This window comes from Phacochoerus africanus, chromosome 11, assembly GCF_016906955.1.
Source record: "Phacochoerus africanus isolate WHEZ1 chromosome 11, ROS_Pafr_v1, whole genome shotgun sequence".
Classification (NCBI taxonomy): domain Eukaryota; kingdom Metazoa; phylum Chordata; class Mammalia; order Artiodactyla; family Suidae; genus Phacochoerus; species Phacochoerus africanus.
In genome coordinates this window covers 36770221-36791260 of record NC_062554.1, presented here as the reverse complement: position 1 = coordinate 36791260, position 21040 = coordinate 36770221, and the positions used below count along the sequence as shown (strand labels likewise).

Here is a 21040-nt window from a genome sequence, read left to right as displayed (position 1 = left end):
TAATTAAGCAGCAGGCAAATGGGAGTTGTAGGCACACACATCACAGGTATTAATGACTCCTCTCACTCCTGTCACCACCACAGTCATTCTTCAACATGAGATTCCTACAGAGTTGCAATTGAGGGCCACAAATACTACTGCATGAGTAGCCACGCCAGCAGACGCTGACATGGAGAAAGCAGTGAGGGGCTGAGTTGTGACACTAAGAACGCCATCCATTGCTCTGACTCTCATCCTTGCTCTTATCAGAGTGAAAAAAGTTCACCCCTCTGTGGGCTGAATGAATGTTAGCATTCCTTGCAGAATTTTAGATCAGAAGTTTCTGTGTGGTTCACAGCCACACACAGCTCCTATCAGCAATGAATTTACATTGAAACATTTTACAGTTAAGGATTTACACTTATCTCCAAGCTAATGGGTATAATCTGTGCATTTAAACCTAGCAGCAGAATAAGGAACTTCATTTGCTAACAGCAGTAAGCTTTTACAATGAGTATCTGATGTAATACAACTAACTATATTCTGGTTTAAGCTACTTCTCAGGTGCTGACCTCCTTAGTAATTTCATGAAGATTCATATTTATCAGTTATATAGGCTTCCTTGCAAGTCCCAACACTTTGAATTGCATTCTGTTTTGCTAATTTTAATATGATTTATACACCACTTTAGTCCATATTATTCATGCAGATCTGGGCTTCTAAAGCAAAGCCCTCTTCCTCAAAGTAACATGCAAATCTTTGTTAACCTTTTAACAGAATTAAAAGGAAACTTAGTCCATCAAATATAGACTGTGTAGACAGTACTTTATATTAATAATAGTGAAATATCTGGTGTGATAAATTATGGTCAGTATAAAAAGCTCTGTTATTTTACTGGGATATTCGACAATGGTTCATTCACTCAGCAGCCCTTTTTTGAGGGCTTACTATCAGGCACTGTGCTGGTGCTGAGGACAGAGCAGACATCAGTCAACAAATGCCTTCCCTCATGTAGCTTCCCTCACCCCAGTGGAATAGAAATATCTTCCCTCATCCACTGGAGTAAAAGAAAGGGACTACCACCAAATAAAGTCAAGTCACATAATAAGTGCTATGAAGAAAAAAATAAAGATAGGTCTACAGAAATAAGATTGTGTGGCCGTAGGGTGCTGTGTGCCATATCAGGATGAATATGGAAATTGTAGGTGGGTGAGAGTGAGACAAAGAGACAATATCTGGAAGACCCTGCTATGGCCAGTGACTCTAGCCACCACTCCTTAGGTGAGCCACTTGACATCTGGATGTATTTCCTCTTTAAAAATGGAGATAATATTACTATGTAATAGAGTGACCTTTCATGAACAATCTGTGAGCAGTAACCCCTCCCCTACTCTATAAGGATGTATTTACACTAAGACCAGGTAACAGTGAGATGAAAACCAGACACCTGTGTGTTATTTTAAATCAGAGAATTCCTTCCCACAGCAGGCCTGTAAGAAAAAGCATGCCAATACGGCATCTAAAGTTGAGGAACTGCAGAGCAGAGGCTTTTTAAAGTCAAGCAAGAGAAGCTGTGGCCAGTAGTTGTGTATCCGTGTGCCTGTTCCCACAGAACATGTTGATGGATGGACCCTGTGACAAGAAAGTCTAATCTATAAAAACAGATTTCGGAAGTTCAAAACCAACTCTGTTGTTATCACCAAGAAGGATCTCAGTTTATTGTAAGGCATCTTGCCTACAGATGCACAGTTGACCAAATAACAACAATGGTGAAAGAAATGGCCTGAGTGCTTTAGAGAAACATTATTTTTCTTATTAAAGAATGATAAGTCAGCATGAGAATCAAACTCTTTCTAACACTTGCAATGTACCTCAGAAACAAAGCATTTACAGAATCTTACCTCCCCTTCATCGGTAAATGTTATTTTCTTATTTACTTTAAAATTTCTCTTCATTACTTTTTTTGCTTCTGCAACCTTTGTCACTTTTTTCTTCATGCTGGATTTAGAAGGGTCTTTCTTCTGTGTGAGAACATATAAAAAACACAGATGATTAGGGAAATGGTTGCTTTATATTAACAATTTAGCTTTGGCAATACACTTTCCAAAACTGAGTGTTTATTGCTTATTGGCTAATGAGAAGCACCAAATTTACTGTCCAAACTTCTTAACTAATGACCTCCCCAATGCTAAAGCGGTTTAAGTTTGAATATGAATGTAAGACACAAATAGCCTTAAGTTTTTTCTATTACTAAAACTGTGCTATGCTGATAATGCATCAGAAACTACACAATAATGTGATTAATGGCCAGTTAAGATAAAGCTATCTTTCCGCTAAAAACAGAGCACATTTTCAAAACAACTCTGATTTTCTGGTACACACTTAAGTTTTTTAGAGTAGGAATATGTTTACCTGGAAAGCAAAATGACTCCAATACACTGTTTGTAACTCAACAATCTTCCTCCCCTTACAGTAATTCACTCTATGTATGCTGGAAAACATCCAATGATAACTAGGCTGTGTCCAAAGGTGAGATGGGTAAGAGTTCTTAAAACAGGAAGCTAGTCAACCAAAATAAATTGCTCCCTGCAGTATACCTTGTGAACACAGAGCACTAATAAGGCTTCCTTCCACCCAGTCATTACTCTGACACCTCATTTTTCCCTGCAAACACTTATCAGAGAACACCAACACAACCACCAGGGCTAGAGACTACGTTACTAACTCGTATTGGATCTTGGTTTTATGGTGAGGCCATGTCTTAAGGATTCTAGGTTGGTGGATACTCTGTCCATCAGCCCTCAGCTAATGATAGAATGCCAATCAAATAATGCAAACTGAGAAGATTAGTATGACATAAAATAACAATTAAACAGGAGTAAGTTATAATCGCTTAAATAAAAGCACAAAAAATACTGAGAGCAAGGGGAGCAAACTTTCTGGGGGTGATAATACTCTGCATCTTGATAGGAATTTGTTACACAGGTGTATACATTTGTCAAAACTCATCAAATGTTACAGAGCTGGTGCAATTCCTTGTATATAAATTTCTTCCTCAAAAAAGAATTTTGTAAACACATCCTGAACTTTAGTTAATGCCAGGCAAGCTGAAGAATATGGAAGAGAATGTAATGATGGTGGCAACTTCCTCTGAAATACATTAAATAAAAGGATGACGCATGGATGGAAAATTACATGAAAAAGGACATATGGTAAAAAGGTAAATGTAGAATGTGAGTGACGGATATTTCAGTATCCAAAGTACAATTTTCCACACTATAAACCAACTATAATAAAAAAAATCATTTAAAAAAGTATAACTTTTCAACTTTTCTGTATGTTTGAAAATTTTTGCAATAAAATACAAACGCCCAGTCCCAGTAACAAGAGAAACAGTCATAATTCAAAGATACCCAAAATGGTTTTGGCATCTCAACCAAAAGATCATTGAGAAGAATATGCTATTCAAATTACAAGGTCCCACCCCTACTTCCTTCCTGATAAGAATCACAGCTGTTACAGAATTTATTTGTATGAGATACTTGTCTCATTACTTCATATTTATATTTCAAAAATTATATGTAGAAGACTGCCTAAAAGACCCGTTCTAGAAATTCATCCTTTTTTTTTTTTTTTGGTCTTTTTAGGGCCAGACCTGTGGCATGTGGAAGTTCCCAGGTTGGGGCTGAATCAGAGCTGCAGCTGTTGGCCTACACCACAGCCACAGCAATACCAGATCCAAGCCGTGTCTGTGACCTACATCGCAGCTCATGGCAACACTGGATCCTTAACCTACTGAGTGACGCCAGGAATCGAACCCACATCCTCATGGATAATAGTTGGGTTTGTAACTCACTAAGCCACAATGGGAACTCTGCAAATATTTTATAAATAATGTGTTTATTCCAAAAATAAAAATCATACAGATTAAAGCCTACATATACAAAGTCCCTCATTTTTTTAAGGCTACATCAGTCCTTGTGATTACACTAAGAAGCAAATCATAAGCAAGCATTACTCTTTCTCTATTCCATAGAGTCAATAAGGTTATGCACTACTAATTTCTTTGTAATCTGTCAGTGTATAAAGTAATGAGAATGGTTAATGAGTACTACAATACATTAAGCAGCAATGACAAAATATTTATTATGAAATACTCATGATTCTTTTTTAAAAAATCATTTTAACTAGTTATTATAAATGGGAACACTGGCGATTGTATATGGCTTCTTTTTTTTTTTTTTTTTTTTTTCACCCAGACTGAAAACTGTGTGATTTGTTGTGATCTCAGCTTTGTTTGGACTTCCTTCTGGTTATGGAGGATCACAAGGGATAGCCATCCTTCGCAGGGTTTCTTGATTGCTAGATTCCTCCCATCATGATTCCTGCTCCCTGAATCTGCAGCTTAACTTGGAATACTTTCCAGAAAGTTTATAATATAAATAAATAAACTCTTTCTAGGAGTGTGTACCTGCCACCTTAACTACTGAATGCTTTCAGAAAAATAACTTTCAAATCTATCTCCAATACACTTGTCATTTCTATGTGTCTTTCTCTCACTTTTCATATGTAAGTTCCATGCACCAAACCCTCATTCAAATGCCCATGTTTTTTCCCTTTCAACATGTGTCTTCTTTTCCTCATCAATTTCTTGTCAGAACTAGCATAAAATTTTCCTTGATTTTAAAAAGCCTATTTAGGAGTTCCCGTCGTGGCGCAGTGGTTAACGAATCCGACTAGGAACCATGAGGTTGCGGGTTCGGTCCCTGCCCTTGCTCAGTGGGTTAACGATCCGGCGTTGCCATGAGCTGTGGTGTAGGTCGCAGACACGGCTCGGATCCTGAGTTGCTGTGGCTCTGGCGTAGGCCGGCAGCTACAGCTCCGATTCGACCCCTAGCCTGGGAACCTCCATATGCCGCGGGAGCGGCCCAAGAAATGGCAAAAAGACAAAAAAAAAAGAAAAAAAAGCCTATTTATATCATTTGAGTCTAACAATTCTTTAAATCTTCCATTGCCTTCCACTAGCCTCGGTTAGATTTAAACTTCTTTTTCTCCACCCAAGCCATATTTTACTTTGCTTGTTTTCTTACTTTCTCATCCCTGACTGAGTTTCAGGGCCAGGCAAATCCATCACTGTTTTTGTCTTATCTATTATCTCAGATGTTTCATTCTACCTTTTCAGTGGTTTTTATATTGTTGAAAGGTACAAAATATGAAAATAATTCAGATTTCTAATTCACTGACCTGGGAAATTTTTCTTTGGTTCACTGAAACTGTCTGGTTACTTTTTTTTTTCTTTCTTTTTCTTTTTGCTATCCAGGAAACAGGTATTATTTGCTCTATATCATGCTCCCCCACTCTCCTCTCAAAAAAAGCCACTACAAAAGTGAAATCTCAGATATTTCCCATTCTTTAACAAAATTATGGAACCAGTCATATTTATTTTGCCTTAGGAATCCAATTTTTAACCTGCCACTTTTAATAAATATTTCTAGATTAGGAAGCAGGCAGCTGGAAGCAATTTAGAGAAAAGGAGCTTGATACATACTTTTTGCCTCTCTTTTTAGACTTTAAAAATGACAGTATGGATTTCATTTCTAACTTGTGTCCAAATTGGCTACATCAACTTCTGCTGTTTCTGACAACTTCTGAAATTCTTCTAGAACTTACAAATATTATAAGCCATTTACAAAAAACCCAGCCATACAAAGAGGAAAGCTAATTTCTGTCACACAGCTACTTAGTTAACAAAGTTAAGGGAGACAGGACTACCTAAAGAAGGCAATCATGGTGGAAATCAACTAAGTTAAAAGACTTGGGATGGCATTTATGAAACAACCATAAACAATATGACACTAAGGTACATTCTCTTGAGGAAGCAGCTATCTTACTCCTCCACCGCCTTCCTTCCAAGTGACACCAAAGCCTTTGTAATTATATACCAGCAGCTAATTTAATCAGAATTTGTATGACCAAAATGAGATAGCATCAAAATAACATTCAACAAGATTTAATTATAGGTTTAACTGAGAACTCCATAGCTGGCTCCAGTACCTACAAGAATAACAAATGACTTGGCAGTCTGGTTAGTGTGATCTAAATCAGAGTTTCTGAAAATTCATTCATCATGAAAGTCTAACAGAAAAATCCCACAGTAATAGTAGTTTTTCAGCAAACCACAATTTAAAAAATTATATACACACATACATGCACGTGCTTCTACCTTCTAAACTACAGAAAAAGAATTCCTATATGACTAAAAGACCTAGAGTAACAAAACTAAGATATATATTAAACTTAAACTGGGCTTCAACTAAATGGTGAGTTAAGCCATTTATGACATGCCATTAAAATTTTTTTTCTATTAATTTATATTTGATTTACAAGGTTGTGTCAGTTTCTGCGGTACTGCAAAGTGACCAAGTCATACAAATGTGTGTGTATATGTGTATGAATACACACACACACATTCTTTTTCACATATTATCCTCCATCATGTTCCATCATAACAGATTGGATATAGTTCCCTGTGCTACACAGCAGGACCTCAATTCTTATCTGTTCTAAATGTAATAGTTTGCTCTACTAACTCCAAACTCCCCATCCATCCCACTCCCTCCTCCCTCCCTCCCCCTTGGCAACCACGAGTCTGTTCTCCATGACATGCCATTTTAAGACACTGAAGAGATGTTGATGCCAACCTTCTAAATCCCCAAGACAAGGTAAACACTGTTAACTGGTTCCAATGCCTGCCATGTTTCTAAATTGGCTGACCTTAGTCAATCACAAGAACTGCATGGGATGCATCCTGAGGAAGAAATAAAAGACATCACTACCACACGCATGTTCACAACTACATGTACAGTCCAGTTTTCCAAGCTCTGCCTTCTATGGTATATAAAAGTTAGCTAAGCAAAAAGTACCAAATGAAAGTTCAAAGCCCCGCATATGTCTACCACATTTCAACAAGATGTGCTTGGATGATGTCTCGATTTATTTTAAATTGGATACTCTTAAAAATATGCCGTTTATAAAATATTGGCATACAAAGCCATATAATGGGGATTTAAAATATTAGCATTATAAGTACACACCTAGAAGAATGAAATGGCCACAATCACCTAGAAAACAACATTGCAAACACACACATATGCAGAAGTTAAGAGAATTTCAACATCACACAGCCAGTACCAGGAAAGTTAGGGCTGGAACTCTAAATTCTGGGGTGGCGGAATGGGCAAAATAAATAAAGGAGCACAAACTTCCAGTTATAAAATAAGTAAATCACAGGGATGTAATGTATAGCATAGGGAATATGGTCAACGATACTGTAATAACTTTTTTTTTTTTTTTCCATTTTTGGGCCCCGCAGCACATGTAGTTCCCAGGCCAGGAATCAGATCTGAGCCAGAGTCTCGACCCAAGCTAAAGCTGTGGCAACACCAGATCCCTAATCCACTGTGCTGGGCCAGGGATCAAAACCGAGTCCCAGAGCCCCCAAGACACCATCAATCCTGTTGTGCCACAGCAGGAGCTCCTAACTTTTGACAGATAATAACTGGACTTATTGTGATAATAATTCTACAACGTATTAAAAACATGGAATCACTATGTTGTACACCTGAAACTAATATAATATCGTAAATCAATTATACTTGAAAAATGACAATACTAGGAGTTCCCGTCATGGCTCAGCAGAAACGAATCTGACTGGTATCCATGAGGACGCAGATTCAATCCCTGGTCTCACTCAGTGGGTTAAGGATCCTGTGTTGCTGTGAGCTGTGGTGTAAGTCACAGACATGGCTCGGATCCTGCATTGCTGTGGCAGTGGTGTAGGCTGGCAGCTACAGCTGATTCGACCCCTAGCCTGGGACCCTCCATTTGTTACGGGCGTGGCCCTAAAGACAAAAATAAATAAATAAATAACAATACTAAACTCATACTGATTGCCAAAAAACTTCCAAGCCTAGTTTGAGGTCTTACCTTGATACTACACATAACTAACAAAATATCTCAGAAACATCTCAGACACTACACACTTTCCTTTGAGAACCATAATTTTCCTAAATAATACTCAGAACCGCATAAAATGGAAATCAAGATATGGTCAGTAGCAAATGGTGTTCCTTACAATGAAAAAAATCTCTTAAGAAATGCATTTTAAAAGTTTTTTTTTTCTTTTTAGGGCTACACCTGTGGGCTAGGGGTTGAATCAGAGCTGTAGCTGCCAGCCTATGCCACAGCCACAGCAATGCCAGATCCAAGCTGCATCCACAATCTATGCTGTAGCTGGTGTCAATGCTGGATATTTAACCCACTGAGCGAGGTTGCAGATCAAACCCGCATCCTCACGGATGCTAGTCAGGTTTTTAACCCACTGAGCCACAGTGGGAACTCTCCAACCTTTTTTTTTTTAAAGCTCTCAAAAGCAAAACTTTTAGGAAAAAAGTATTCTGTCCCTCAATGCTCTACTACTTTGACCTTTTTTTATTCCTGACAAATATGCAGTGATGAATATAATTTCCATCTGCTTTCTTCAGCATTTAAGTAATTTAAAAGTTTGACAGTGAGTAGAAGTTATTGACAGATTGCTGCTCATTTGTTTTGTTTATTTTCCCCATACCTTAGAATGGGTCCTCACTATTTCATTAGTAAATCTGTAACACTAAGACATAGTATTTTGAATTACAGCTCACTAAAAACTACTATAAACCACAGTTCCCAAAGAATTAAAATGAAATTTTTGCTAAGCTCCAAACTCCTTATGCTACATAGCCAAGCAACACTTTTTTTTTTAAATAACTCTTCTTCCTACCATCCCATCCACATACTAGAAAATGCGGGAGCTATCAATCTGCTTAAAATTCTCCCCCCAAAAGGAACATTTAATTTAAGATTCAGCACTGGCTATCTTTTAAGACCTCTTCTCACTTTCTTCCCTCAGCCTCCTGGTGGTTATCCCTCATGGTATTTCTTATACTCTACTTCTATTTTTAAGAAAATTTTCTACTTCCGTTTTACCCTGCTTAGATACCACACCAAACTTCCTGAGAATATGGTCTTACTTTCTGTTCAATTCCTAGAGTAAGTGCCTACACTGTGACTGCAGAAATCAATAATTATTTGTGAAGCTGAGCTGAGCCTGGTCAAATCATGTTCAATTTTTGTTGGGAGCAACATTCATTCAAACTCTGAAAAGCTTTCTTCTGTTACCTATTCTAACATCGACTTACCTAAATAGCATAAAAATAAACAAACATATGCTATTTCACCTCTAACATCTATTTTTCAAGCAAATGGATTCACTGACTCTGGGCAATAAAGTGTGATGCGAGAAGTAGAACAGTCTTTTAGGAGTTATTCTGGGTGCCTGGTCAAGGAGCTGGAGTCACTCCTTCATCCGTGTTCCCAGGAGGAAGGCAGAGACGTCACTCAGCTTTGGACAGAACCACAGTTCTCCCCTTAGCAGGGCCGACCCAACTTCCCACGTGCCCCAGGTCTCCACACACTGGACAGGTGATTTCACAGATGACTGCGGGTGTGTCTACCCTACACTGCCTGGTTCCCAAGTAGTTTGGGGGGACTATTCACTGATAAGGTTGATTTACCACTTGTTCTTTAATAAGAGAGAATAATATAGGGCAGGATGCCTTCACTAGAATAAAAATGCTGTAGGTTGAGCAGACTGCCAAAGCTCTGGCATCCCTCTGTGCAGAATAATAAGAGGGTGGGAAACCCATGCCTCGCCTTCTTCTTGCTCATCCTGGCTTTCCCATGAGATGTTCCCTAATCCCAGTAAAGCCTATTCCTTAATCCATGACATGATATTGTGAAATCTGTACTAAACTCCAGTGCATGACAAGTGCCAATCCAGATGGACTTACCTGGCAAATCAGAAGGTCACTAAACTTCTTTGAGATGCTTACAGAATGGTAACTAATTAAAGATACCATCTGATGATAGATACCATGATAGATGTTTTATATTTCATTTACTCCTCAGAACTTCCCTTTTGAGATATTTTCTGTATCTTACAGGTGATAAAACTGACAATAAAATAAGTTAAACAATTATCCTGCTAAGAAAGACGGAGGCAGGTTCTGAACACAGAGCAATTAATCTCAAATGTACTCTCAAACCCCAAAGCTCATGCTCTTCTCAGACTCCACACTGTCACTATTTAAAATAAACTTTAGAAACATGGTAGGAAAGTTTAGTCTACCTTCCAAATATGCTGGAGTCCATAACCTCTCTCAGAGACTGAAGTACAGCTTTCATTTGAGCAAGCCTATGATAAAGAATTCACTAAATAAAGATAAGATGCATCCACTGGGACACCTATGGCTATCTTCCCTGTGCATTCTTAAAAGAATAAATTACATTAATAGAAAACTAGGAAAATTACTCTTTTCACTAAAAAACTAATGTAGTTTCCAAACCTCATAACCAATTGGTCAAAATCCTAATCTAAATGCTTTTTTCCTAGTTCCAGTGTTACCCTTGTACACTGCTACTAAAAACAGAGACAAATGGAATATCCTTCTGTCACTCTAGGAAAAAAGAAAACAGTAATCACAGAGAGAGGTGAAATAAACTGGGAAGGGGGGTCAGGGAGTGCTGGTGGTAGAAAGGTAATAACAGTTCCGTTGACAATATTCAGGGAAGACTCTGGCACAAAAGAGACAGCACCGATGGAACAAAATAGACAGGGGAAAGGAGAGCCGTGCAGAGTTAAGACAGTTACAGTAATAAAAGGAGACAATGTGAAAACAAAATCACAAGAAAGAAAGAAACAGGGGAAAGGAAAAGCTCTACAAAAACAAATCCCTCTCAGGACTAGTGATGTGTTGTAAAAACATTACACCGTACTGCCAAGTCATTTTTTTCCCTTAATAGACACCCAGTCACACTATCAACTCTAAATAGGGAAAACAAAACGATTAAGCCAACAACAGGAAACTATGAGGATTTCTTAACTAGCTCATGACAGGATGTGTAATAACTGTCTTCCATCTCCCAAACATTCTCTCCCTTACACCAGAAGAATGTCTAAGATCTAAGAATAGAACTGGTAAGGAGTCCCCATTGTGGTGCGGTGGTCAATGAATCCGACTAGGAACCATGAGGTTGCGGGTTCGATCCCTGCCCTTGCTCAGTGGGTTAAGGATCTGGCGTTGCCATGAGCTGTGGTGTAGGTCACAGATGCGGCTCGGATCCTGAGTTGCTGTGGCTCTGGTGTAGGTTGGCAGCTACAGCTCTGATTAGACCTATAGGCTGGGAACCTCCATATGCTGCAGCAGCGGCCCTAGAAAAGGCAAAAAGACAAAAAAAAAAGAAGAAGAAGAAGAATAGAACTGGTAAGAAGTTCACTGGAACAATGGGATATGAAGTGACTCTTTGGGACTCAGTGTGTTATTTCCAGATTGGTATGTTATCATTGACCAGGAATACTATTTATAACATTTCCAAGGCTGGTTTTTCTCCAAAAACTTGAATAATTAAACTGTACAATAATTTGAAGGATTTGGTTCAATCAGATTTGGTTAATAACTTGATGATCCTAATAAAAAATGTACTTCGAACTCATTTTAAATACATTTAATTTCAATCTAATATCATAATAAACAGGTTGAACTGATGGGAATTTTCTCTATTAAAATACAATTTATTCTCCACTTGTATTAAGACTTCTGGAGTTAGCGTATTATGAAACTCACTAATAATCTGGCTCATTAATTCTGAATCTAAGATGCTGGATGTCAAAACTTCCTAATAAAGACCACAAACTACCATAGAATAACTTGATCAAAATAGTACTATTATCCGTTACGTATTTGAGCACCTACAGTAAGCCTTGTTCAAGTAAAGGCACAGCATTTGGATAATTTTCACCTTGCTCTGGAATGAACTAATCATTTTAAGAATACTGAGTAAGCTATATCTCACTGCTCTGTCAAAAAACAGTGGCGGAGTTCCCATCGTGGAGCAGTGGTTAACAAATCCGACTAGGAACCATAAGGTTGCAGGTTCGATCCCTGGCCTTGCTCAGTGGGTTAAGGATCTGGTGTTGCCGTGAGCTGTGGTGTAGGTTGCAGCTGCGGCTCAGATCCCGAGTTGCTGTGGCTCTGGCGTAGGCCGGCAGCTACAGCTCCGATTCAACCCCTAGCCTGGGAACCTCCATGCCGCGGGAGCAGCCCAAGAAATGGCAAAAAGACAAAAAAAAAAAAATAAAAAACAAAAAAAAACAGTGGCTACTCCTTGACAATCCTGTTTAAAATAAGCCCTGACTTACTCAGAGAAGCATGCACATATTTCCCGGGGGCTGGGGGGCACAGAGAAAGGGGACGAACATGGATGTGTATGAGTATCTTATCAGTCAGTTTCCAGAGAGTTACTTTCCCTGAACTTCACCCCGGCATCATCTCTCCAATTTACGTTAGGATGAACACTGCCACATAAAATTTATTATTTTATCTACTGTAGGACAGTTGTTGAATTGCAAGCAAAAACTGTGTTTCTCTAGCATAGAAGAATGTTTTCTCCATACGGAAGAAGTGTTCTTTTCATTTTGGCAGTTAAGCCCTCAGAACAAAATTCCTGATCCATATTAAGAACCATGTAAAACCTTGCATGACCTGCATATTAAATTTCCCACCAGTCATTTCTATTCTATCTATATTTTGCATGCCTGATATTTTCTACTTTATTACATTTAGAAGTATTTTTGAAGCTACTTCAAATTCCTTGTGGGATTAGGAGGGATAAAATATAATTAAAAGAATAAAAGAAGCTCAGGCATTTATTGAACAAATACTGACTGAGTATCTATTATATTCTAAGTCCTATCCAAGGCACTTAAGATACAGTGAAGCTTGCATTCTAGTGGGGAAACACAGACACACACAGATACACAGACACACAAACACCCACAATGAATATGTCAAGGAGATTTGCAAGATAGAAACAAAGGCACAGTAAAGAAGGGAGGATGGAGAAATTTTAGACAGAGAAGGTCTCTTTGAAGAGGAGACACCCGGGCAAAGATCGAACTGATACGAAAGAGGAAGTCATCAATAATCTAGATAAGACTTTCAAGTAGAGGAAACAGTAAGTGCCAAAGGCCCACAAGTGGAAATGATTTTGTTATGTTCAAGAAACAAAAAATTCCCAGTGACCAGACAAGACTCAGCAAGATGGAGGATAACAGGGGAGGAAGTCAGAGCCACAGGAAGACTGCAGAATTCCCTAAGGTCAAATCAGAAGATTCTGTCTCCCAAATCTTATAGAGCAGGCGGAGAGTGGAAAGATAACAAAGTGTTCTGTTACTCATGAAGTTATCAGCTAGCTTGTTTTACTAACAGTGCCGTAGTTTTAAAAATCACCATGAAAAAAAATAGCCTCAGATATAATGAAGAAAATACTGGGCTAAGAAGAAGGTATCTAATTCAGGGACAGTTAATTTTCTATTAATAAATATCTACGGGAATAAGAGAGTAACTCTAGAAGAGCTAAACAAAGACAATTATATATAAACTTATTGTGGGACCCAGCCTAGACCCAGCCAGACAGCATTTACACAAATGTGTTAAAAGGGTACAGATTTGCTATAATTAAGTCTAACAAATTAACAAAAAGATGAAAATTGACTCAAAAAACTTGCTTCACTAATAAGTCAACACAAAGGAGATTAAGCACATACATGTTGGAACTACTTATATTATATTCAGATTCTAGCTCTACCATTACTAGCTCAAGATTTTTGAACCTCCCAATCTTCAAGTTCCTCATCTGTAAAATATGAAAAATAATATATTAAATAGTAAATATAAGTGAAGTGTTAGGCAAAGCACAATGAATGGTTCCTATATTGTTGTCACTACCAACAAGGCAGTGAACAAAGCAGAGTATACCAGAGATTTAGGGGCAATGGAGACCAACAGAGAAAAAGAGTGGGCCCCAGAAGCATTCAGGTTCAGTCTACTAACTTCAAAATTCATCAACCAGTTCCAATCACAGGTGTGTCCCCCTATTCTGGTCTTCCCACCTCTACTCATCATCCTACTGAGAGTGGCATCTACCTATGATCATCAAACTTACTGTGCCATTGCTACTTCCCTCTTCACTACGGCGTCCTGCCACCTTATACTCTCTCACACACACTACAAAGGACCCGGCCCCTATTTTCAATTTTAGTTCCTTGAGCATAAAGTCACCTTCCATAAATTTGGCCAAAAATAAACCAGTCACAAGCTGGAAAATAAACCTCGACTAATACTCATTAGCAGTGTTCAAGACAACAAAGAGGGAGTTCCGTTGTGAGTCAGCGGAAATGAATCAGACTAGTATCCACGAGGACACAGGTTTGATCCCTTGGCCTCGCTCAGTGGGATTAGGGTCCTGCGTTGCCATGAGCTGTGGTTCGCAGATGTGGCTCAGATCTATTGTTGCTGTCGCTGTAGTGTTAGGCCAGCAGCTACAGCTCCAACTCAACCCCTAGCCTGGGAACCTCCATATGCTGCAGGTGTGGCCATAAAAAGACAAGAAGATAGACAGACAGACAAACAGACAGAAAGAGAGAAAGAAAATGCCTTAGAGATCTGGTGTAAGACTAAGCAAAACAGCATTTGTAAAGCATGTAGCATAAGTACAATAAATAACCCCTGACCTCCCCTCCCACTATATGTGGCACTGGCTGTGGGTCTAGCCATTGAAGGGTGGAGCTACTTATTAGGTGATTAGTAATTAAAAAAAGAAGAAAGAAAGAAAGAAAGAAAGAAAGAAAGAAAGAAAGAAAGAAAGAAAGAAAGAAAGAAAGAAAGAAAAATAATTTGTGCTTAATGTTAACTTAGGAACATTGACAAACATGTAATTTTTGTTTTTTATAAACTGACTCATCCAGTCCATGCCAAAAGATGAATAAAAATATCGAAAGGCCAGTGAAAGTTGAACTTGCTACCCATTACCTAATCTAGGCACAAGAGAAAGCTATAAATCATTATTCTTTCACTGCCAAGACAGGCGAGGTAGCTTTAAATGTGTAATATTTAGAGACTACCAGCTCTGGCAATAGGGTAGAAGCTCTCACATCACAAGTATCTAGAAACAGTGATAAAATATCACCAAATAGCTTTACAATAATTAAATACATTGCTAAGTAAGCAAGAAAAAAATCCCCCAATTCAGAAAAGGAAAAGGAAATTGGGTAGTTTTGAGGTGTGCCATCAACCCAAAACATACCACAAACGCCATGGGACTGAGCATTATGCTCACACTTGGACAGAAAAAGCACGGGAAATGAGTACAATGAATCCCCTATGAAACTTTCAAATGGCTGTATGCTCTGTGAAAGAAGGATCAGAAAAAAATATGGCTGGGGGCCCAGAAAGACAACAACTGAGGAAGGTTAGTTCAATTCAAGCTCTGAGCTCTGGGTACAAGAGAGAGCATAAGAGGAGGAGATGAGTAAAAAATCCTAGAATAAATTAAAAGGCCAAGGTGGACTGCCCAAATTTACATTACCAGAAGTCCCCAGGCTAAGAAATAGAAAAAAGTTTAAGTTCAGAATTTGGGGAAACTCTGAAAAAGAGTAAGTGATGAGTAGCTCTATGAAATATTTAAGTGTATGATAAAGGAAAATACACATATCAATGGACTGGAACAGAAAGTTCAAAAACAGACCCCAAACATACAAAGGATTTCAAATAGAATAAAGGCGCACATTAAATCAGATCAAAAGACAGACATCGATAAATGATGTTGGAACAACTGAATAGCTATCTAGAAAAAATAAAGTTTATTTTTTCAACACTTTCATGCTTTACAAAAGAATAAATTCCAAGTGGATCAAAAACTTACATGCACAAGAACTTTAACATGTAACTCGGAAGTCAAAAAAGACCAAAATGGCAGATTCAACTACATAAAAACATTTAAAACATAATCCCAAGTCAGTAAAACGAAAGACAATCTAATCTGGGAAACAAAAACAAACCAAGAACAAAAACAGCGAACTACTTACAATTCATTAGATCCAAGCAAAGGTCTAATTTTCCTAATATACAAAGAGAAAGAAAAAAAGACCAAAAGCCAAATAAGGCAAAATATATGGATAGTTCCCAGAAAAAGTAATACAAATGGTTCATTCATGATATGAAATACATACATAAAAAGTTCATAGAGATAACCATTTCCCTTCTATGTAACTTGGAAAGATCAAATATTTGAAAAGATGCTGTGTTAGGAGAAAAAGTGGTACCATGTATTATGAATAGAAAATGTGAAATAGCCCAACTTACAATATCTATTAAAATTCTAAATTCACAGATCCTTTGATTTAGTCGTTTCACCTAGGAATTTATTCCATAGTATATGTTTAAATGAAGAGAAATACTTAAATATTCTCAGTATTAGTAAGGAAGAAAATAAATATGGTTTTGCCTGGTTATCTGTTTCCAAAAACATATTATCAATTTTATAACAACTTAAGAAAAACCCGGGAAATCTGTTCATAAACAGAGCAAATGTCTGTTTATGGCATTTTATGAATTTTTATCATTATAATTTTAGAAATATTCATTTTACATCTTTCCACATATGCTATAGTCCATTTAGTCAATAGTTACTGAAGAACATATACAAGGAAATAAAGGGTGGTAATATCTAAGAACTATAAAAATATAACTCCATGTGGACTATTCTAACATAAATATACTTATTTATAAATCAATGTAAGTAATAAGTTGACATGTCTATTACATAAAAAAATCTATGAAGTACTAAAATTCTCCTTCACACGCAGCTTTTTAAGAGAGATAACACAATAGAAAGGAGTATTCAGAGAGTTTACTTTTGAAAAACAAAAATCAACTGAAAACAGGGATGGGTAATTAATTGGCTATAATAGGATATTAACCACAGCAAGATTTGATGATATGTGGCAAAAAAAAAAAAAGCTCATTAAATATCCGTGTACTAGTGATTTACTTAACAAATCCTGAGAGGTAAGTGGATTTTTTAAAACCATCTTATTTATTGATTTTGTTTTCCATTGCTCAAACCGTATCTAGTGTGTTAGGCAAAGCCGCTTTCAACAAGGAAATTAATGAGCAGGTTGGTTGCAGCCATCACTGCAAAATGATCAATGATTTTACCAGAAAAATAGGAATGTAGTAATGTTTACATTTACATTTAGTACCAGTAAAAATAAATTTTAGAATAAGTGAACCTTAACAAAAACCATGAAGATCTTACACAATTAAAATATATACATGAAGAGTACAGCAACCATCCATCAAAAATTGTCAGTCATTAATTACTGGTTCTCCCTCTCTCTAGAGAGAGCACCAATAATTAATTTACAGTTAATAAGTCACATTTACAATTAATTTCCCCTTCAGAATTACCCTTTGCTCTATTTGTCCCATCTAACTAAAATTCAGTGGATCACTTGTCATTTCTAGGGTATAAAGGCAATGGGGAACTGGTGGACAGTTAATGAGAAAATATAACTGGGTGCTAAATCGAGCCAGACTGACTTCTGAGGATTCTTTCCCCCTCACTTCCAGAGAAAGCTCATTCTATCGCTTGCCTTTAAACAAATATCTCTAACGCAATGTCAATAATATGTCTTAAGACTTTTGTTTGTTTTTAACAGAAGACAGTACACAGTTACATTATAAAATAACATTTAAATTTAATTATGTGCTATATGTCAGATCATGGCGGAAGATAGTGAATAATTTTTTAGTTTGTTTCCTTTTTAAAAAATAAATCTTAAGGGATTGGGGGGGCAGGTAAAATCAGAGAAAGTTCAGAAAGGAAGTAGCATTAAGGGCTCCTTTCCAGAATATCCTTCCTTACCCTCTATAATTTTAAAAGTCCAGCCATGAATCTGTCTCTTCCTCAACCCAACAGGCTGATCTTTAATCAACTCCTACTACTGTAAAATTTAGCCCTGAATTTTATGAGGTCTTGTATCACTTGATAGATTTTACACATACTACCTATCTCCACAGTATAACTGTGTGAAGTATGACAGGTGAAACATGCATCTAGCTGCAGCCACAGCCACCACCACCGTCTTAGCACTGGGCACACTGCCTAGTACAAAAAGATGCCGAGGTAACACATAGTGTATCAAATGACCAACTACTAACATAGTCAACAAAATCTATGATCTCTTGCAGGAGGTGAACAGATACAAATACCATGTAAAATGTATTTGATTTACCTTTTTGTAGGAAGTGAACAAAACAGACAAAAACATCCCCCTAAAAGAGTTTACAGTCCATTGGAGATAGACAAGGAGTAATGACTAGAAGGTAAGTGCAAGAGGAAAAAATACACAGCAGGGAAAGGAGGAGCAGCTAGCGTGTGGTACGTGTGTTTGAGGGAGGTGGGGATCAGGGGTGTTGGCACTGTTAAAATTCCCAGAGTGTCAAGTCTAGCCATGCACTGGGGTGTGTGTGTGTGTGTGTGTGTGTGTGTGTGTACACTCGTGCATGCACATTATCGCTCAAGCGTGAGAAAAATTCAAAATAAAGTACAGATTCCATGGAAAAATAAAAGTTTATACTTGAGAATACATACTTCAGTTGGAGCTTTCTTTCTAAATTAGATAGACTGAAAGAATGCTGCTGGCAAAAAAAATCATTTATTTGAAAAGAAAGAAAAAGTAGAGGAAAATGAAATAAGCAGCCAAAAGGAAAAAGTTGCTTGGAGACAGCTTGTGTCTGTAACAGCAGAGTATCAGTTCTACAGAATAAATTTAAATCTGATTGACTTTTCTGAGAACTATGTTTTTCACTTTTCTTATGTCAGATTTATAAAAATGATACAGACATTAATTTTATAGATTGCCTCTGCTGACAGTACTTAGGAGTTGTATCTATATCCAAGTTTGAGGGAGTGATATAATTAAATTTCAAGTCTAGAAAAATAAATTCATGAGACAAGTATCCTGTGTTGGCACTTTCTTGTTCAAAAATCCGCTCTGTTAATAAGAGAGGGGAGTAATTTTCATTAAAGTGTGCCTATAAAAATAAAAGCACATAGCTGTCTCTTTCCACGCAATGTAAGCAACTAACTCTAGGAATCTTTTAATTATCTTTAAAAAAAAAATCTCAGAGAGTTTGAGAAAATTGCAAAAGAAAAACAACTTATTCTAAGCATGACAGAATAAGACTTGAATGGCATATCCCTAAAGAGAAATAACATGCTGCTGTCTTATAAATTTTGTGCAAGAAATCAGATGCTTCTTCTGATACATAAACAAAAATGAACTAGTGAAAATTTAAAAGACTGCTTTAAAGAAGAAAAAAATTTTGTTATCTTTCTAGTAACAGTACCATTGGATTTAGTGCATTCTAAAGCATATAAATGTGTGATTATTTGGATGGTGCAGACTTATCCACACACATTTATGAGTTTTCTGAAGAGAGCAGTGATGGGGTTCCACTTGACAGCTACAATGGGCCACAGAGTACTCAACACACTGATCCTAATTTTTTTGTTTTGTTTTGTTTTGACTATACACACACCCACTAAAACAGTGCTGTGTTGAGAATTTCTGTAATTTTCTTTTTCAAGCTTCCTATAGCTCCATTTTAACTGTTTATCTTTGAATAATATGACTCCAAAAATCACCAATCTACTATTAATGATGATAAAAGAATGCTGATAGTTGATCACATGTATTGGTTAGCAGCCCAGGCTTAGTAAAAAGGACCTGGATCTGAATTCTAACTTTGCTATTTACTAGTTTTTTTTTTTTGGGGGGGGGGGGCTGGGGGCGGCGTTGTTGGTCATGCCCACAGGATGCAGAAGTTCCCAGGCCAGGCATCAAACCCACACCACAGCAACAACCCCAGCCATAGAAGTAACATGCTGAGCCACCAGGGAACTCCCTGCTGTGTTTTTAATGTACTGTTAGTACATTAAAATAATCCTCAAAATTTTCATGAGGAAAAGGGTTTTTAGAGTTGGATGCATCAGAAAGGGGTTAGAAGAGCATGGAGACTGAATTCAGGCGAGAAAGTGGGAGCTGACTTAATATCATACCAATCAAACACAGAAGTAATGCTACTTCACATTTGTACCATACAGGCTATATAAATATTACCATTTATGCTTTTATCTGATTTTCACAACAGAGTATAAGAGAAAATCAAGGCTATAAGAAGTTAAGAACAAATTTAGGAAACAGAACGTTGTTGTCTAGAACATTCAGGATTCACAGATCTTCTGACACATGAGTCCCGCAGGATACATGGTTTTCCCTATATACGCCAACCGAGCTCCTCCAATCTTGGAATGGTTCAACACTTCACCAATTCAGACACTTTGAAAATATATTTCCAATCAAGCTCAAAAAAAAAAAAAAAAAGCACATTTATTTCAAGCTTTAAGGAGAGAAGACAAGCCAAGGGAACAGAAACCTACAGATTCTATGGCAGTTTACAAAATAGTGAATGTGTCCTTTGAATTTATTGGCAAGGAGTTCCTGCTGAGGTGCAAAGGGATGGGCGGCATCTTGGGAGCACTGGGACGTGATTTTGATCCCGGCCCAGCACAGTGGGTTAAGGATCCGGCATTGCCACAGCTGTGGCTTAGGGCACGACTGTGGCTTGGATCTGATACCTGGCCTGGGAACTCCATATACCATGGAGCAGCCAAAAATAAAATTAAAAAATCTAAACACAAAATTTTCACAGGTTAGGCAGATAAGGAGAGGTGAAGATAAACTCATCGTTTTATTCTCATATTATTAGAAAACTATAGTTTAAATATCTGCTTGATTAAAGTTAAAATAATCACATCTGACACTCAGAGAAACTATTCAGACTTTCCTAAGTACATAATCTAACAACAAGAAGTCTTTTCCATGAAAAGACGCTGCACTGTCACCATCCTTCTGGGTCTGGGAGAGAACTGATAGGTCAGCACAGTCTGGTTCTGCCAATTCAAAGGATTATATTCCTTTGCTCTTAATGAACAAAGCCTGACAAAATGACATCAAATAACAACCAATATCTATTTCCACCTCCACATATTGGGTAGA

The 21040-nt window shown here is 37.4% G+C and overlaps 1 protein-coding gene across 1 annotated transcript in view; it reads right to left on the bottom strand.

The window, feature by feature from the left end:
• Positions 1 to 21040, bottom strand: part of DDX10 (DEAD-box helicase 10) — a 266513-nt gene that overhangs the window by 119718 nt on the left and 125755 nt on the right. The window contains exon 14 of the mRNA XM_047752198.1: positions 1881 to 2000. Coding sequence (XP_047608154.1) covers positions 1881 to 2000 — 120 coding nt within the window. The remainder of the gene's footprint in view (positions 1 to 1880; positions 2001 to 21040) is intronic.